Source organism: Budorcas taxicolor, chromosome 4, assembly GCF_023091745.1.
Source record: "Budorcas taxicolor isolate Tak-1 chromosome 4, Takin1.1, whole genome shotgun sequence".
In the NCBI taxonomy this organism is placed as follows: Eukaryota; Metazoa; Chordata; class Mammalia; order Artiodactyla; family Bovidae; genus Budorcas; species Budorcas taxicolor.
This window is the reverse complement of record NC_068913.1, coordinates 7547539-7566193: the sequence shown is the minus strand read 5'-3', so window position 1 is coordinate 7566193 and position 18655 is coordinate 7547539. Positions and strand designations below refer to the sequence as shown.

Below are 18655 nucleotides of genomic sequence, written 5' to 3'. Positions count from 1 at the left end.
CTGGGTGGGGGTAGGAAGCCCTGGCAGGATGTGAAGCAGGTAGAGGCAGCCCTGCCAGACAGCACAGCGGCTTCACGCACGTGCTGGATGCGATGTGATTGGAAAAGGTCAGAAAGAAACAACTCGAGAGAACAGGCCATCGAAGGCCAGGGGTGGGGGTGTGACCATGAGGTCAGAGGGGACCACAGGCATGTGGGACGGGAGGAGGAGAGCGGGGTGTGGAGGAAGACCTGGAGTTTGGATTCCACCTGCTTGTTTGCAGCATGAAGGGACGGAAGGGCAGGCGGGCGGGCTGGAGCCCCGGAGAATCCCGCCATCAGCAGGTGCTGGCACGTCGTTGCTTCCTGTGTCCACCCAGGACACAGGGCTGAGCGGACACTGCGGGCCTGGGGTCTGAGGAAGGATCTGGAGTGAGAAGGGGGTGTTGCAGGAGGAGCCTCTTAGGGATCACTCAGCTGAGATGTGAGCCAGCCCTCATGGGCTCCGTGTGCGGGGTCAGACTATAGCTTCCTCTTCCATCAGCCTGGAAGGACACCCCTTTCTCGGCGTGAACGGTCAGGAGTGTCAGAATTCTCTCCCCTGATAGAACGAGACACTCCCTCACATAGAGGATGGTCTGAGCACAAAGGTCCACCCCAAAAACATCTGGTGTGGGGGAATCTCAAAAGAGTCTACATCTGGTACTTCTGCAGGACGTAACTAGCTCTCCTGCAGGAATGTGGTCTTGGAGTTTTGGTTCTGACGGTCCCTGGTCCTCTCCTTTGCCCACTGGCCCAGGCGGGGACCCTCTCACTAGGGCCGTGACAGGACAAGGATGCCCATCCCTGAAATGTGAGATCTGCAGGCATCGCAGAAGTCACTGCAAACCATTCTTACACGAGTTACTGAGACTAATGATCTGATCGTGAGCAACAGGCTTAATATGATTTGAAGACTATGTATAAAAGTCATATGACAGTTTCTAAATTCTTCTACATACAGATCTGAATGTATTTACACTAAAACCATTCTTACACGAGTTACTGAGACTAATGATCTGATCGTGAGCAACAGGCTTAATATGATTTGAAGACTATGTATAAAAGTCATATGACAGTTTCTAAATTCTTCTACATACAGATCTGAATGTATTTACACTAAAATCATCCATCTTTCTTTGACTTGAGAGGGGACAGACTTCTCTCCCAGTTTGAAAATCCTAAGTACATCTTCATCTCTTCCAAAGGTACCAGCAGTATGGGAAGCGTAGAATTATATTCTTGATAATTTGCACAGATAAAAGGACCTGAAGAGTGTGGTTTCTGGGCCTTTCACCTTTTTTTGTCAGAATGGTCACCAATGTGCAATCTGAATAGGGTTCAGAATCTGAGGCATCGCCAGCATTTTATACACAAATGTTCATAACAACTCAGGGAATAAACATTCCTACCAAATGAGCTCAATTTGCTCTTGGCGACAAGAATGCATCCTGTGAAATTTAGGAAACTTATCAAGGTTCACTAAATCTGCTTCTGTCTGCACCCTTTTATGAAGCAATAGCCTGAAATTTGGGGTGGAATTTACAAAAGAAATGAAGAGGCTGGGAGTCAGTCGAGACATCACTCCTGCTCCCATGGTGAAGCTTCAGGACCAGCCAGGACTGTGACCAGAACACGTCAGCTCTGCCCCTGTAACACAGCCCCCCAAATGCCCGGGGAGAATGGGAGTGCAGCCGATGTAACGTTCATTGGACATGGGGACACCATGGGTGCGTAGGGCGCTGGGGTCAGTGGCCAGGGAGAGTGAGAGCCTCTGCGAGATGGTGCCCGCTGTGCATGCTTACTGCCCGTGGGCCTGGGGACTGGTGGCCCTGGAGAAGGCAGCGCTGGGGTGGGGTGGGGGCTCTCACTTTCCAGACTGCTTGTTTGTAGTCATTTTAATGATGTGGGGGATTCTTTATTATAGTAAACATATGTATTCTTTATTTTATTATTTTTAAGTGAAATACAATTGAGATACAGAATTATATTAGTTTCAGGTGTACAGCTTAGTGATTCAGTGTTTTTACAATTTGTACTCCTTTAAACCTTGTTGCAAAATAATGGCTGTAATTCCATGTGCTCTAGGATATATGCTTGTTGCTTATCTATTTAAAATTTTATATTGGAGTATAGTTGCTTTACAATGTTATATTTCAGATGCACAGCAAAGTACTTCAGTTATACATGCACATATATCCACTCCTTTTAGGCTCCTTTCCCATACAGATTATTACAGAGTATTGGGTAGGTTTCCTTGTACTATGCAGGATGTCCTTATTAGTTATCTATTTCATATACAGTGGTGTGTGTGTGTTAACTGTGTAGGGAATTCTGTTGGTAAGCGCTCTGTTACTCAACTCCCATGCGTGGTATGTGTGTGTGTGTGTGTGTGTGTGTGTGTGTGTGTGTGTGTGTTAACTGTGTGGGGAATTCTGTCCCTAAGTGCTCTGTAACTCCCATGCGTGGTGAGTGTGTGTTAACTGTGTGGGGAATTCTGTCCCTAAGTGCTCTGTAACTCCCATGCGTGGTGAGTGTGTGTTAACTGTGTGGGGAATTCTGTTGGTAAATGCTCTGTAACTCCCATGCGTGGTGTGTGTGTGTTAACTGTGTGGGGAATTCTGTCGGTAAGCGCTCTTTAACTCCCATGCGTGATGAGTGTGTGTGCACACAACTCAGTGTGTGCTTGTGTGCAGCCGCAGTAACTTTTAAGCTCTCCAGCTTCATAATGGAGAAAGCACAGCTCCCATAGCCCCATCCTGCAGGCAGAGTGTGTATGGAGTACTGAGTTTCTGTGTTAATTACATATGGTCTCAGATTCACCTGGGCCCCCGCTCACCGCCAAGAGGACAAACTCCAGAGCTTCCTGGAAGCCCCAGCCCCTCCCTGGTGCCTTAGTGATGGTTCCTGCCTTGTAGGACCATGTGGGGACTAAAGGCAGTTTGTGGAAAGAGCTTATAAATAAGTGCCTGTTGTTTATAGAGTTCCTGGTGCCTGCCTTCCACGAGGTGCTGGCCTGATGAGAGTAAAATGGGATGAGATGGGACAGAGCAGGACAGGAGAGTGTTCATGCTTCCCTACTGTGTGCTTGTTCCCCGCAGGAAGAGAGGAGCTTTCCTTTTTCTGAACTCAAAAGTTGGTACTTGCAGGAACGTAGGTGGTGCCCGAGCAAGAGTGAATTTCTATCAGTTCTGCTTTCCTTGGGGAAGAAAAGCGCTATAGCTACAGAGGATAAGCAGAGAACTGATGCTCCTGGCGAATGGGTAGCGTTCGCTGTCTGATGATTGCTGTACTGTTACTCATATTCAATGCAAGCTGTGCTCATGGGATTGGGTGTTGGAAGGTCTAGCTCTGATCATCCGGGACCTGTGCGCGTGCACGTCTTCTCCTGGGAGGCAGCTTTTAGATGAGCATCGCTCATCTCTCAGCCCTGTAGCTCCTTCACTCATCCACTGTATCCATCCTCCACCTTCACCTCCCCCTCCTCACTGTCACACATGGCCCCTAGCTGAAGGGGTACCAGGAGGTCGACTTTCAAATCAATCCATGCTCAAGCCCATCAGCAGTCTCAGTCATTTCTCAGAGAATCAAGGCAGTGATGTCATTTAATCAGAAAATTTTATATTATGTCATATATTCTGATGTCCCTGATTTTAAAAGGTAATACTGACCTTTCAAAACATCTTGGCCTTTACTCCCTCATCTGAGATGATAGCACCCTGTGACCTGGAGGGCTCGGGGCTTCAGAAGTTGGAGCTCAGTGAAGATGACAGAATTGCAAAGGTCCCTGTGAAATCAGTGTCCCCGGTTGACTGCTGACCTTGGAGCACGGGTGGAGCAGGCAGGCCAGCTGGTGCCAGCCGTGCTGGGCAGCGGGAGGGGAGCACCAGGACTGACCGTTAGATTCAGATGATCAGAAGGCAGGAGCGTCCGAGGAACAGGAGGAAGACAAGAAGGCTGAGGGTTTACTAAGAAATTATTCAGGTAGCAACTTCAAGGAATAGCTTTGGCAGTGTCTCCGTAACTGTTTCCCATTCTCCCAATATTTTACTGACATCTTCATGGGGAAGAGGGGAGGGCCTGTGGGCACACAAGTTTGGGAAACACTGGTTTAAGCCAAGTGCAGGAGGTCTGTTTCCTGCAGGAAACTCAGCCATTCAGTAGTTCAGCAACATGTTTAATTCAGCAGCTACTCTGTGGATGTAACTCAGACTGCCACTGGGGTGTCACTTCAGCAGACAGAACTCGTGTGTGTGTGTGTGTGTGTGTGTGTGTGTGTGTGTGTGTGTGTGTGTGTGTGTGATGTGCAGTGTCTGTTAAGTTCCAAGACATAGGCACACACTGGAAAGCACTAACCTATAAAACAGAAAAAAAAAAAAAAAACTTGGTAATTTGAGGTGGTGATAGTCTTTATGAGGGCACCTGATAAGGAATACCCATGGAAATTGGTAGTTCACTTTGAGGTAGGGAAAAACACAAATTTTTCCCCACCCAGTGTGTTGCATGAACATTTTCTAATTTTCTGTGAGGACTTTCTAAGAAAAAGCCGAAGGAAGAACATTTGCAATGCAGGCAGCCCGTTAAGAGTCACACTGCTTCTGTGAAGATAAGCGCTTTCCCAGGGGAAGCTCAGCTATGATGAGCAGATCTTGGACCTGTCTGTACCAGCTCTGCTGAAGGGTTTCTCACCGTTCTAGAATGTTCCAGAAGCAGTGCCTAAGATGCTCAGCACACCAGAGGTTACTCTAGAGCATCTGTGTGATTTGGTGCCATGAGCTCAGACCTCTGGGAAGTGGGATCCTGTTTCGAAGTAAGCACTGTGTTGCCATTTCAGCCCTTCCTTTGAAGGCTAACAGTGCCAGACTGGTAGCTAAATAATGGCGTTGAGTAATATTACTTTCCTTTTTTAAAACAACAACAACAACAACAATAGTTTCTTTTAAACTCTTACTCTGTCTCTTGGATGGTGTTACAGCCCAGCTTTCTTTTTGCCTTCTTTGTTACAGTGGCTTATGGGGCTGACGGCTTTAGGGATTTCCATGCAATAATTCCCAATTCTTTCTCTCGTAAGTATACACTTTGCTTCTAGAAAACGATAATGCATGTTCATTTCATACTCAGTTCCCATAGTGTAAGTATTGTGAATGCATGATTTTTCATCACCTTCCTCCATACTTGAAACATTGAGATAAGTATCAGTCATGCTGTTTATTAAGCATCTGCCACCGAGAACACCACTTAAACACTTGAGGTGTGTGTGCCTGGTTTTATCACAGACTGTTGGATGTACCATGGAGCGTGCTTTCCATGGTGGCAGTGCAGTAACAGTAAGGGCAGAAGTAATAATAGTTTAACGGAATTATTACTCTACTAATGCTGTTAAATAGTTTCATTATGAATGTTGCCAGTATCTCCTCTTTGGTTGAGTGTAATGATACTGACCAGACTTTCTGTCACCGTTAAATAACCCAACATACTTTCAAGATACCTTGTACAATTCTGTAGGACAAAGAAGGATGCGTACTCTCCTTCTGTAGCTTGGAAGTATTAATTTCAGAACTGAGAGGAGAAAAGTCGCAGGGCATCAAGGCCGTTAGTGCGTGGCCCTCACTTCCTGAGCAGACACGCTGAGTGCTTCTGTGTGCGGGACGTTCCTGATCTGAGCTGTCAAACCCAACGCAGATGTTAATTTCATTTTTCTTTTTTAGGTTTTGAGAGATGATGAATGATAAATATATTTGAGTGACATCCTTGAAGGAGTATTTTAAGAAGTGGAAAGGGCTTTTTAAAAATGTCCAGAGAGTCGAATACTAAAAGTGATGCAAGTTGGTTGCCCCCTTAGGACATAGTCTTCAGAGCCTATATTAGTAAATGTTCTAATGTTATAAAACAATGTCAGAAGATAAGTCATGCTTAATTCTGTAACAAGTATTAACACAAACTCTAATCTCAAAGGTGTCAGTAGCAGTTAAAGAAAGGTTTATGACATCCTGGCCATCAAAAACTTTGGCACCAAAAGGGTTTAGCAGTTATCAGCCTAGGGTTACCCCTTTTCTTGCAACCTACACTGACTGCTTTTCCAGTTTATAAAAGTTATAGAGATCTTTCTCTTACTAATGTTCCTTTGAATTGACTTTAAAACAGCTTAATATTTATTTCTGTGAGATCTATATGCATGTATATATAAATGTTTATATGTGTGTGTATATGTATTTATATGTGTGCTTATGTGATTATATAAAACACTTTTAAGGTACTAGCACAGAAAACTAATATTAATTTTGAGATGAAATATGGAAATATTTGTTGAAATATTAAAAAGTCAAATGCACTTAAGAGTAAGATAGTACATTCTGACATGTTTTCATTAAATCTGAGAAGGTTTAGGATCAGGCAGGTTGCAGTGTTGGAGAAGATTCTTTGGTGAAGACTTCAGTATGTAAAAATTGCTGCCTATAAAGATACACAATACGTGCAGATACTGTAAGACAGATGATACATGTCTCAAGGCCCTTCCTGTCTACTTTTATACAGTTGGGTTCACAAGGTTTTAGTATCTCTTCTCTCCTCCTTCCCCACCCCCTCCCACATACCCAAGTTGCAACTGTTGATCTTGAGGAGGTCCCCACCCAAACAAGCAACCCAACTGTTCTGGGCCAACATCACCACCTAGTGGTCATGATCGAGAATTGTCCTCCTCGTTTACCTCCTTTGTCCCTTGTTGAAAATTGAAAACAAACTGTTTGACCCTATCCTCTCAGTTTGTGTCCCCTGTTACCTGAGAAAAATGTAAATAAATGCTAGTAACTCATTCTGGTTTTCATACTCTTCCTCTTTTATCTCTCCCTGATTTCATTCCTTTTAAAACCCAAAACATCAAATAAGGATATACATATTTCTAGCTGAGGGCTCCCCTGGTGGCTCAGATGGTAAAGAATCTGCCTGCAACACAGGAGACCTGGGTTCAGTCACTGGGTCGGGAAGATCCCCTGGAGAAGGGAATGGCTACCTTCCCATTAGGGAAGTAAAGGAAGTAATCATGCCTCCTTGCAGTGAAAAATCCTGCATTTTTAATGATACAAGTTCTAATCAGTGGTTTCATTAACCTTAAAGTGCTTAAAAGTTTTCATAAACCTTTAGAGGCAGCACAGAAACTTCTACACATCTTTCTTCATCTAAAATTTTTAATTACCTTCATTCAAGATACACCTTAAATATGTTTGATCTTTCCTAGCTGGTCACCAGTTGCAGGAATATTTCTGTCTCCTGATTTTTCATTTAAAATATTGAGCACTTTGAGCTTACCTGGTCTAAACTCATAGTTTAGGGAATATCTGTTCAGTGGAAAAATGCCATCTGAGTACCAATGCTTTACCTCACCTATAAATATATAGACACATTCTAAAGGGAAAGGAAAGTGATGGGGAAACAGAATCTATCTGTGAGGCAAGGCTGCCAGGGTGCTCTATCCCTTTGCATTAAAATGTTTTAATCTTTCATGAGGCCATACACTGGTTGGCAGCAGATCCAGGCCTCCTGGCCCCAGTGACCCCGAGTTCTCTGGATTCTCTCAGGGCTAACCTTGTCTGTGTGCTAATGGTCAGGCACCCAGGGTCACTCTGAGGACTGTCCAGTTGCTAATAACATAGAACGCCTCTGAGATGTATAAAAACGAGACTTTCATTTTCCCAAATTTTAAATTGCATCTTGGAAAGAAAGTGGCTTTTGGCTCAGGGTTTGAAGGCACATCCACTCTGCCGGCAGCCATGCTTATTAAATAATGACACTGGGGCCTCGTCCATTAGCTCCCGGGACTCGGTGGAAAAGTTAGCTGCACGGTTAGGCCTGAACCTGTGTTCCAGGGTCAAGAAACACAAAGTCTCCATTTCATGTTCTATATTTAATCAGTTCCATTCAGCACCATACTGAGTTTGACATTTTTCTAAGTAGTGGAAGGACAGAGTTACCAAATATTTATAAGTATAATCCCCGTATTCAAGGAGAATAGAACATTTCATAGACGCAGTAATGCAGCTAAGCAGCTTGGGGTCCAAAGAAACAGAACCGATAGGAATTCAGAGAGGGGATGACCACAGAGACAGCATCCGTGGGCTGGACCACAGTACGCTAAATGCAGGTTAGGCAGGATGACTGGTTCCTGGAATTGATGACAGCATGGGTCTGAGGAAGAAAATAAGAGAGGGCTGACCACATGGCCTTCTCACACAGGGTGCAGTGGCCCCGCTTGTCTCTGGGTGGGCTCTGGAGTGTTTGGGTGTGAACCTGCGGATGGCCAAAGTTCACACCCGTCATCTGGTCCCAGTCTCCTCCTTCATCAGTTTGAGCAAAGGCTGGTGCCCCTGAGTGCTCCGGGGTGTGCAGTTCAAAACCACGGAGCCACCAGCTCCCAGACCCGAGAGCCTTCCTGGGAAGGCCTACAAGAGGCAGGGGCAGGCCCTCCACACCCGTGCCCACCCCTCTGGTGCCTTGAGTGGGAGCATTGCTGCTAGAGCCACCCACCACCACCACGCTCCAGACATTGCCTTCTGTCCTCCAGCAGTGTGGAGGCCTCCCAGGTCAGGGATCCCCCTCAGGAGGACCTCCAGTCCCCCTTTGGTCTTCCTCCCACTTCCCTTCGTTCAGGAACTTGGGGTCGGGGGGCATCTCTGCTCTCAGCCCGAGGCTTATGTCTGAGCCCAGTGCATCTGGGCCCCTCGACATCTCGGAATGGGCTTCCTTCTGGCCCGCTCCAGATTGTGTTTACAGGAGGCTGCAGCCTGTGCGGCAGGGAGACCCTGTAGGTCAGTGACGTGGGCCCCCAGGCCTGCAGCTTCTACTGTTCTTTCCTTGGGCCACATCGCTAGTCAAACTCACCGTCACATAAAACCCCCGAAGCCACTTTCACATTTACAGAAGTGAAGCCAAAACGCCCCATCTGAGCTCGTGTTTCTCCAGTGTGTCTTCTGCCTTGTGTGGACTGTACATGGATGTATGTTAGACTTCAGCTCTTGAGATCGGATCTGTGTTTGCCACATATTAAGACAGTTCCCTGCCCTGATTTCCGTCATGTACAAGAATAATATGACCGCCACCTGTATTCACCTCCCCATGAGACGAGAGCCCTTTCTCATGGACACCCGCCTTGGGTTGGGGGCGTCTCTGCACCTTTCCCACGCAGCCGGCACCTAGGGTGCATTTGTCCACAAAGAGATAGGAACTTCCCCCTCACACGGAGAGAAAATTCACACATGCTTGAATCTGCTGAGCCAGTGGCTGATGTGTGGCCCACTGGGTCTCACCTCCACCCCCGGGCCCCCTCTCACTTGCCACAGACCTTTCTGTGACCGTCTGGCCTTGAATTCTGCCCCCTCCCCTCTGCCCCGAAGCGCAGGCAGCTTCTAGCTCCGCATCCCCAGCATGTGCCTGCTGGCTCCTGTGACTCCATGTGTCTCCATGTGACTCCAACCCTCTGTCCGATCCCCATGATTTACGCTCCCCTGACCTTGTGCAGGGATCTGGGGACCCCCAAATTGGGGAGCTGCCTACGTTTTTTTCATAAAACTAGAATATCACACGATACTGAATTTTCTTCTTTGTGCTTACTTAGCCTGTTGTGGTGCTGAGTACATCTACCTAAAACCATTCCAGAGGATCCGCAATGATCGGAGAGTAATTTATGAAAAGATCTCAGGCCTTTTCAGCCTCCTGGTTTCTTGAGTCTATGAATACAGTTCTCAGAGAAAATGTCACTTGGCAGAATAATGACCAAGTCCCGCCTTCATGGACTGCCGTCAGATGAGTGTCAAGACTTCCGGCGTGAGGGCATCTGTGAGGTTCAAGGTGACATCCGTCCCTCACTTCCCATTCCCACTCTTCTCTTGCTGCTTACCCCTGACACGCTTCACCTGTGCTGCCCACAGCCTGCCTGCAGGACCAGGCCTGGGTCCCGACGGCAGAGAGCCATCTCTTTGCCCCCTCAATTCCCTCACAGCTCCAGCTGGCCTGGTGCTGACAGTTTCCAGTTTTACAGATGAGGAAACCGAGGTACAGAGCAGGCACCTGCGTTGTACCGGATCTAAGCATTTATAAAGAATGGAGCTGAGATTCCAAACCAGGAATTCTGACTTCAGAGTCTCAGCTCTGAGCTTGCCAATCATGAGAGCTGTGTTGAGTCCAACCAGCTTGTTCCTAGCACAGGCGTTCTCAGACTCCAGTGGGAGTGGCTGTGTCCACGGGGGTGGGTCTGGGGTGGGCCTCGTACATTGGGTCTGGGCTGGACCCCAAAGTCTGCCCTTGCCAGCACACTCTCAGGAACTTGCTTGTGGTCCAGGGACCATAGTGGGAGAGCCACTGATCCACAAGGCCGGTCAAAGCCCTTGTGGTCGTGGTTGCTGTCTGTCTCGCTGATTATTTCACTTGGCATAATTTGCCTCCTTCCTCTTGTTCATCTGTAGAGACTGTGATGAACGTGAGGGCTTTCGGTGTAACTGCAGTTTCTCCTGGTCATCACAGTGTTAGATTCAGCCGTCCCTTATCAGTCGGTGTTTCAGAAGAGTGCAAACCAAATATCTGCTTTCTTTACCAAGAAAAACACACGAATGACAGAAATAATGACCCTAAATGTGATGCTGAGGAAGCAACAATGCAAAGTGGACAGTGGTTATTGTATCATAACCAAGAGCCCTTCACCTCCCCTGCCCCCCTCCCCATGCCCACACGCGAGTCTTCCTTTCTGAAAAGCTGGTACAGATCTGTTTACATTCACAGACCATCCCAGTCAACCCTTGAACAACTGGAAGAAACCTCAGACTCATGGCCCTACTTTAGGATACTGGTTTTATTATCACTCTGGAATAAGAAGGGTTTAGAGTGGTCATGTGCCAAAGAAACAGACAAAATCCAGGAATCTGCAGACAGAAATCTAAGGGTGTGTTTGCTGAGTTTTGTCCCCACGTTTATTAATACATGAATGAATGAAGGAAAGAAAGCTTATGCTTATCTTTATGCTTAAGGGGACTTTCTCAGCTAGATAAGCACTTCTCAGGGGGGTTTGCCAAACAAGGGCCCCCACCTGTGGGGGCTGGATTACTTGACGATCACTCATCTTCTGGGATCAGGGGTTCTGCTGGCTCACAGGGTGTTGGACTTGGCCTCGGGTCACTCCAGAGGGGCTGTTATGGTGGACCTGGTGACCTTACCCTGTGAGAGCCCCCCATGCCCCCCCCAATCTAAAGTGAGAATTTATAAATAGCTTTTCCACGCATCTTCGCCCTCTGCCACTCGGACCTACAGAAAGGGCAGGCAATTGACCCAGCCCCGAGATGCCAACTGCCACAGGTCACAGCCCCCTGGGGGCTGACGGGTCTGGGCCGGGCTGCTGCTCCCCGGGATAAGGTGCTGAGAGCCTGTGTCTGGACGCTGCCGCTCCCACTGGGTCGCGTCCCTGCTGGGCGGTGCTGTCCGTTTTTGCCTGACACTGAGCGGCCCCTGTGTTGTGTTGTCTCTTTCAGCCGGTAATGTTAAAGTAGAGACTCAAAGTGATGAAGAGAATGGGCGTGCCTGTGAAGTGAATGGGGAAGAGTGTGCGGAGGACTTGCGGATGCTCGATGCCTCCGGAGAGAAAATGAATGGCTCGCACAGTATCCAAGGCAGCAAAGCTTTGTCAGGAGCTGGAGGCATTCGACTTCCTAACGGCAAACTAAAGTGTGATGTCTGTGGGATCATTTGCATCGGCCCCAATGTGCTCATGGTCCACAAGAGAAGCCACACTGGTAAGGCCTGGCGTAGCTCCTCCTTCGGTGGCCCGGAGGGGCCCGCGGGGTGTCGCAGAGGACGAGGCCCCTCCCGGCCGAGTGTCCTGAGCGAGGTGTAGCCTCCCTGTTCATCCAGAAGGACTTCTAAACGTGCACCAATTCTATCCTCTCAACTAAAGCTGTAAACAGGAAGGTAAAGGGAACACGTGTGTGAGTTCTGACAAGGGCCTGAGGTCCTGCTCGCTGAATAGGGGTGGTGGGGCTGTGCCAGATGGCTCCCCGATAAGAAACCAGACAGAGCAAGAGGCTGATGCCCTGAAACCCACTCCTCAGACTGTCCACCGAGAACCCAGGAGTGGGAAATGCATGTCAGGGGTATCTGATTCTTAGAAACAGTCATTGAATGCTGATGGAATGGCATAGTCTTTCAGAAAGACTTTGTTTTCAGAAGGCTTCTCCTCCCAGGCGACACTCCCACCGAGATGGTTTGGTTGCCAGGGGCTCCCACCGGAGGGCTTCCCTGGAGGCTCAGACCGTAAAGAATCTGCCTGCAATGCAGGAGACCCTCTCAGATTGGTAAATAATTTAATACCTAAACCCCCGCCCTAGCGGATGTGGGGGATGGAGGGTTTGGCAGCAGAAGAGAAAGTATTCTGGATCCAGAATGGAAGGAGTGCAAACTGAAGGCTGCACCCAAGCTCCTGCCATGTTCCCACACTGGGGGCTGGAGACAAAAGCTCTGCATTCTGCCCCACCCGTGTGCCCCAAGGGCACTCACGGCAGACAACCAGTCCTGTGCTTGCCCACTGGAAGTGTCGCGAGTGGCCCTAAAGAATCTTCAGAATAAAATACTAACAGGGCACACCTTACCTTTAACGGCATGCATAAAGAGTGTTTAGAACTGAATAGAAACTTTACTCTTCTGCTCTGAAGGTGGAAAAAACATAATAAATGTGCCCAGTCCAGTGATCCCACTGAAAGTTTGGACATAAACATACCCTGAGCCCCTGCTGCCCAGGGGTGCTGGCGGGGGGCTGGCTGCAGTTAGGGTTAGGATTAGGTCATCTTAAAGCCAGGGTCTGCCCCTGTTCTCCACAAGAGGAGACTGGCAAACTGGCAAAACAGCAGACTGAGAAGGCAAAGTGGGTTTCGTAACTTAGCTCAGGGAAGTGAGGAAGAACATGAACATCGCGACCTCATGTGATTCTTCCCTGGGCCACACACTTATCTGATTATCGAAAATGAAGCAGGAACTCAGAAAATTCGTGGAGCAAAACAGCTGGGTTGTAAGGAAATGCAGATCTTTGTAGAGTTGTCGTTTTTATATTTGGATCAGGCAGTTCCCAAAATGATTTTCGGTTGTCATCCACCTGGAAAAACCATATAATATGTCTACTTTCAATCAACACTCATTTTCGATAAAAACTTAACTTCTGCAGTTTAGCAAACTTAGTTTTCCCTAACGTGCCTGGTCATCCCCCAATTATCCCGTGAACAATCCCCAGCACATCTAGCCCTAAGGGGAGCTCACAGGAGAGCAGTCGGGCGGCAGAAACTAAAGTGAACGTAGGTTAGGTGGTGAGAGACCCCTTACAGGATGCACTGGGACCCACGTTAATTCATTCCTGGCAGAGAAATAGACCTCGCAAATGAATTACTTTCCTGTTAATTCATGTAAAACCTCACTATACAGTGAAAGTTCTCTTCAATAAATATTTGATAACTGAATGAAATGCTGGCATACTAAATGGCCAGAATATAATGACTGCCTGCCGTGATAAAAAGAATAATTGCATTTAATGATAAACCTGCCAGGTGTAGGTATGCAGAGGAGACTGGCTGTTTGCTGCCCACTTCTGCCCACAAAAAATGGCTACGTGCCAGATAGGCACCGACACATGGAGTCTTTCAGTAACGGCACAGTTCATTCCAGAAGGAGGGACTTAGAGACCATCGGTTTTATGATTCCAGCTTGATTTCTATTAAAAAAGAAAAAAAAAAACAAAAAAACCTGAAACAAGGAACTCCTGGATTGCCTTCATAATGCTTTTCTACTTTGCATAGATATAGTGGTAGGTTGGAGAAGACAATGGCACCCCACTCCAGTACTCTTGCTTGGAAAATCCCATGGATGGCGGAGCCTGGTAGGCTGCAGTCCATGGGGTGGCGAAGAGTCAGACACGACTAAGCGACTTCAGTTTCACTTTTCACTTTCATGCATTGGAGAAGGAAATGGCAACCCACTCCAGTGTTCTTGCCTGGAGAATCCCAGGGACGGGGGAGCCTGGTGGGCTGCTGTCTATGGGGTCGCACAGAGTCGGACATGACTGAAGCGACTTAGCAGCAGCAGCAGCAGCAGTGGTAGGTTGGTATGTATAGAAATAGCAACATGTTCACCAAACTAGGATACTACAAAGTATCCACATTTGTGGGATCAGAGGGGAATGTATCAGAAAGGCAGGCTTTGCTAATCCCCAACCCTGCCCTGAATTCCCTAAAAGCAGCCTTTCCCAAAGGTAAAGTTCCCGCGACTCACTGGAGGTCCTGTGAAAATGCACACTGGAGTTCAGCCCCAGAGGATGCTGGGAGCTGGAGCAGGGACCCAGACCGTCTGTAGGTGGTGCAAAGGTGCAGCTCATACTGAGCCAGAAACTGCCATCTCAGAGGGCCCTTCATCAGGGAGCCCAGACTTGCTCCTGCTGTCACCCAGTGGGCTGGGCACGCCGGGCTTTCCTTCTGAAAGACTCGCCTGTCCAGGGCCGCCTCCCTCATCCCCAGCCCCACAAGGGCTGTGGCTGCCTTCATCTGAGTGGTCTGTTGATGCCATCATTTCACTTCCCCAGTTTTGCTGCTCAATTTCATATTTTTAAGTCAAGCATCATAGTAACACCTTCCTGCCAACCTCAGAGGGCTCCCGGGAGAATCAGAGGGAGGCTGTTAGGAGAGGCGCGTGTAATGCAGGGGGAACCCCACCATGCAGAGGTGTAGCATCCTGCTTCTAAATCATAGGGTTTTTAATAGGAAGCATCAAGAAAAATGTCTGAATTATGGTTATCCTGTCCAGCCCTGTGCCCGCTCTGTGCCCATCTGTAAGGTGAAAAGGTGCAACCATTAGGCTTTGTAAACATAGCCTCACATTGGGTGCTGGGCTTCCCAGGTGGCTCAGTGGTAAAGAATCCACCTGCCACGCAGGAGACTTGGGTCAGTCCCCAGATTGGGAAGATGCCCTGGAGAAGGAAATGGCAACCACTCCAGTATTCTCGCCTGGAAAAATCCCATGGACAGAGGAGCCCTGTGGACTGCAGTCCATGGGGTTGCAAAGATTTGTACATGGCTTAGCAACTAATCAGCCCGAGCAGCAGTGCACTGATGCTGATCCAAGGCATGACTGCAGTAAGCCCAGGCAAGTCCTTGTGGTTCAGTATATTTATAAATTCACTCTCTTTGGACATAGGATCAGAAATTTTATGATGTATGTGTCCATGGACTTTCTTTTTTTACCCAATCAAGTTATGAAAAGAAGCTTAGGCATTCTTCAGAGAGTCCCTGAAATGACAGATTATAGTCACTGAGATTACAAACTAAATTTTGAATTAATGATATGAAACGCCTCATCCCAATTAAATAAAAGGGAATACAGCCTTGGAGGAACCTGGGCTCACTCGCTATCAGCTGCATGCTGTAGGGGCAAGCAATTGGCAGTGGCAGCAGAAGGACCAGGTATCACGAGCTGAGTTCTGCCCTCCAGCTCCGGGGCCCTTTCCTGCTAACGCCTCCAAAGGGAAGCCACCTTGAGTTGAGTTCCGGGTCATGGCTTCAGGGAATGCTCTCTTCCAGTCCCCAGGCCCCATGTTACATATTCATGCTGGCACAACAATCAGAAACATAGATTTCCAGGAAAGCTTGCCTGAGGAATTAAGACACCAGGCCCAGCAGGCTACAGGAGAGAAAATTAGAAGACAAATTTCACTCTTGAAGTCACGGCCCTGTCTTTCCTGCCTGCCCTGTTCTGCTGAAGGGATTCATGACTGTAGCCATCTGTCCTTTCTCCCTCTGCTGACAACACTGGCTGGATGGCAGGGTCTGACCAGCTATTCCCTGCAACCTTTCAGACCTCAGGAGAAGCCAGGTGCCCAGCACCTCGTCAGCATGGAGGGGGCATGTCACAGGGACACGGGTCACACCGAGGCATGTTGGTCACCAGGAATGGTCCACATCCTTGTCATGACCAGATTCGTGGCATTGGACAGCCTAGCTCTCCAGAACACTCAGCCTAAAGGTCCGCCCTGCCGGTCACCCTGACTCTTCTCCCTTCTCCCGTCCTTTGGAGCTAAAGACTGCCGTCACACACACTCGTGTGGGGGAAGGCCCTGAAGTGTTTCTAGTAGAAAATTAACAATCTCTATTAGATGTTCCTTGGGTCTGCTGGCTACTAGCTGTTGTAATCTCCTCATCTAGTGTGGGCTTGTAACTCAGAGACTGAGGAAGTTAGTTACTTTTATCATCACCTTTCCACCTGCTAGACTTCTGCTCAGTCAGATCCAATCTAGGTACAGACTTTGGAAAATTCCAAATATATTGTTATTGTTAGGATTCCAAATGGTCTATAACTGAATATCATTGTAAGTTCGCTTCAGTTTTCCCAGTAGCACATCTATCCCTCCCACTTGAGAATGATGATAATCTTGAAATTCAGAAGCCAATACAGGCTTCTAAATTTAATCTGGTGTAGATTCAGTAGCACCAGATGCACCTCTGATTGCTCTTGATACGTGCTGTCTTGTTCACCAAAATCATGCAGATCGATTGGGAAAATTGTTAAAATACATTTTAACAGATTCTTCTTCCCTAAGGTAAAGTTGTTACTAGGAAGTGCATTTTCATGGTATCTCAATACCAGATATCATGGTCATACAAAGTCTTTCATCTAAGAAAAAAACCAATACAGTATTGTAAAGTAAAATAAAGTAAAAATAAAAATTAAAAAAAAGAGTTTTGATGTTTACTTAAACATGACAAATGTATCCATGTTTTAAGTGAGAGTTAAATATTCACTGATTTTAGACTCTGAGACCTGTGACTAGTCAACAGCATATTTCTTGATCGCAGCTGCCTGTTCATCCCGTTGTTGGATCCAGAGTCTGGGGACATGAGCTGACACACAGCAGAGAGCCCAGTGGGTTTTTTGTTTTGTTCTCTTGTTTTTGTTACCACTCCAGTGGTTCCGCTCCAGAGAGAGTTCCTAATAATAACTGAATTTCATCTCTTAGAATATCTGTACTGAAAATATAACTGACTTCAATAGATATGGAAAGACTTAATACTGGCTTCAAGGTTGCAGGATTATGAGGCAAAGGAAAAAGCTAGAACACTCAGTGCAGCTCAGATTTTGATGGAGATTCAGGACTTCTCTTTGGATGATGGAAACCTTCCCTCCAGTTTCTCAACTTCTCATTTTATTCAGTCTTTCTCCTTCTCTCCCTCCCACCCTCACACTCTCTGTCTGTCTCTTTCCTGATTTGCCTGCATAGGGACAGACAGGTAATGGAGAAGAAATTGAAAGGGAAAATACAGGGAAAATGTAAATGAAAAGAAGTTATTATAACTGTTATAATGAAGTGCCTTTCATTTAAATATAAGAATGTAACGCTGAAATGAACTTGTGATCCTGAAATGCATTTTTAATGAGTTTCCTTTTTATTTTGCTGCTTCAGTGGCATATTTTAAAGACCCTTTGAAAAAAGCCACATTAAAACCCCCACCAAATGCCACAACACGCAAAATTGGATATTGGTTTATTCCAAAACTGCTGATCAGGAAGAGTGGCTCTTCATCACAAAATGTTGCAGTCACTTTATTTAAATGAGTTTGAATTTGCATTGTGATGTGCCATTCTGATTTAGGGAAAAAAAATTAGATTTTCAGATCAAATTGACCCAACCAGTGAAGCGTTAAGGAACTGGCAGGTTTAGTCTGAAAGCCTCATGTTCTATCAAACCTGCAGCCGGTGGAAGTCACCGGGCCCGTGGGAAACAACTTTCTCGCCGTGTCCTCCTCTGTCCCCACCGAGTTCCGCTCTCACCGCTCTCCCTCTTGTCTCCCCAGGGGAGAGGCCGTTCCAATGCAACCAGTGCGGGGCCTCCTTCACGCAGAAAGGCAACTTGCTCCGGCACATCAAGCTGCACTCGGGGGAGAAGCCCTTCAAGTGCCACCTCTGCAACTACGCGTGCCGCCGGCGCGACGCCCTCACCGGCCACCTGAGGACACACTCCGGTAGGTCCCCTGGGCGGGTGCAGGCGGGCACAGCGCAGGGGCGCCTGGCTCCCTCTGGGGCAGCCCTGTTCCCAGGACCAGTCCCCTGGGCACTGGCTGCACCCAGAGTATCAGCACCCTCCTGCCATGCGCTCTGATCTCCCAACAAACCAGAGAAGGGTGGGGAGATGTTACACACGCTCGTGCACACACGCTCGTGCACACACACACACACACACGTCTCCTCTTAGAATATTTTAAGAGAGTCCTCCTCATCCCGTTTTTCAGGTAAGTGGGTTTTTCTTTGCAAAGATTTTACCATGTTGCACTTGTCCTGAGTCTGTGGCCAATGCCCCGAAGTTTCCAAACACGTCTCTCCATGATCATTGTGAAGCCACTCTCATCGCTGTTTAAGGCCGAGCATGTCGGGGGTCATCATGGGGATAGTTTTCTTTGCAAAGGTGTCGCCTGGTGCACCCCCAAATGGGCCCAAAGGGACCCAAATGTAGCAGTCACACCAGAGGCTGACTGAGGCCCCGGTGGGAGAGGCCAGTTTGGAGCTGTTACCAGCATGTAGTAAACCCATCTGGGTAATTGGGGTCTCAGTGAGATGATGGTATCTGTGAATGCTCC

General features: G+C 47.6%; 1 protein-coding gene across 1 annotated transcript in view; it reads left to right on the top strand.

The window, feature by feature from the left end:
• IKZF1 (IKAROS family zinc finger 1) overlaps positions 1–18655 on the top strand; it is an 80854-nt gene that overhangs the window by 45122 nt on the left and 17077 nt on the right. Inside the window, exons 3-5 of the mRNA XM_052638620.1 lie at positions 5024–5083; positions 11528–11788; positions 17876–18043. Of these exons, the coding sequence (XP_052494580.1) occupies positions 5024–5083; positions 11528–11788; positions 17876–18043 (489 nt within the window). The remainder of the gene's footprint in view (positions 1–5023; positions 5084–11527; positions 11789–17875; positions 18044–18655) is intronic.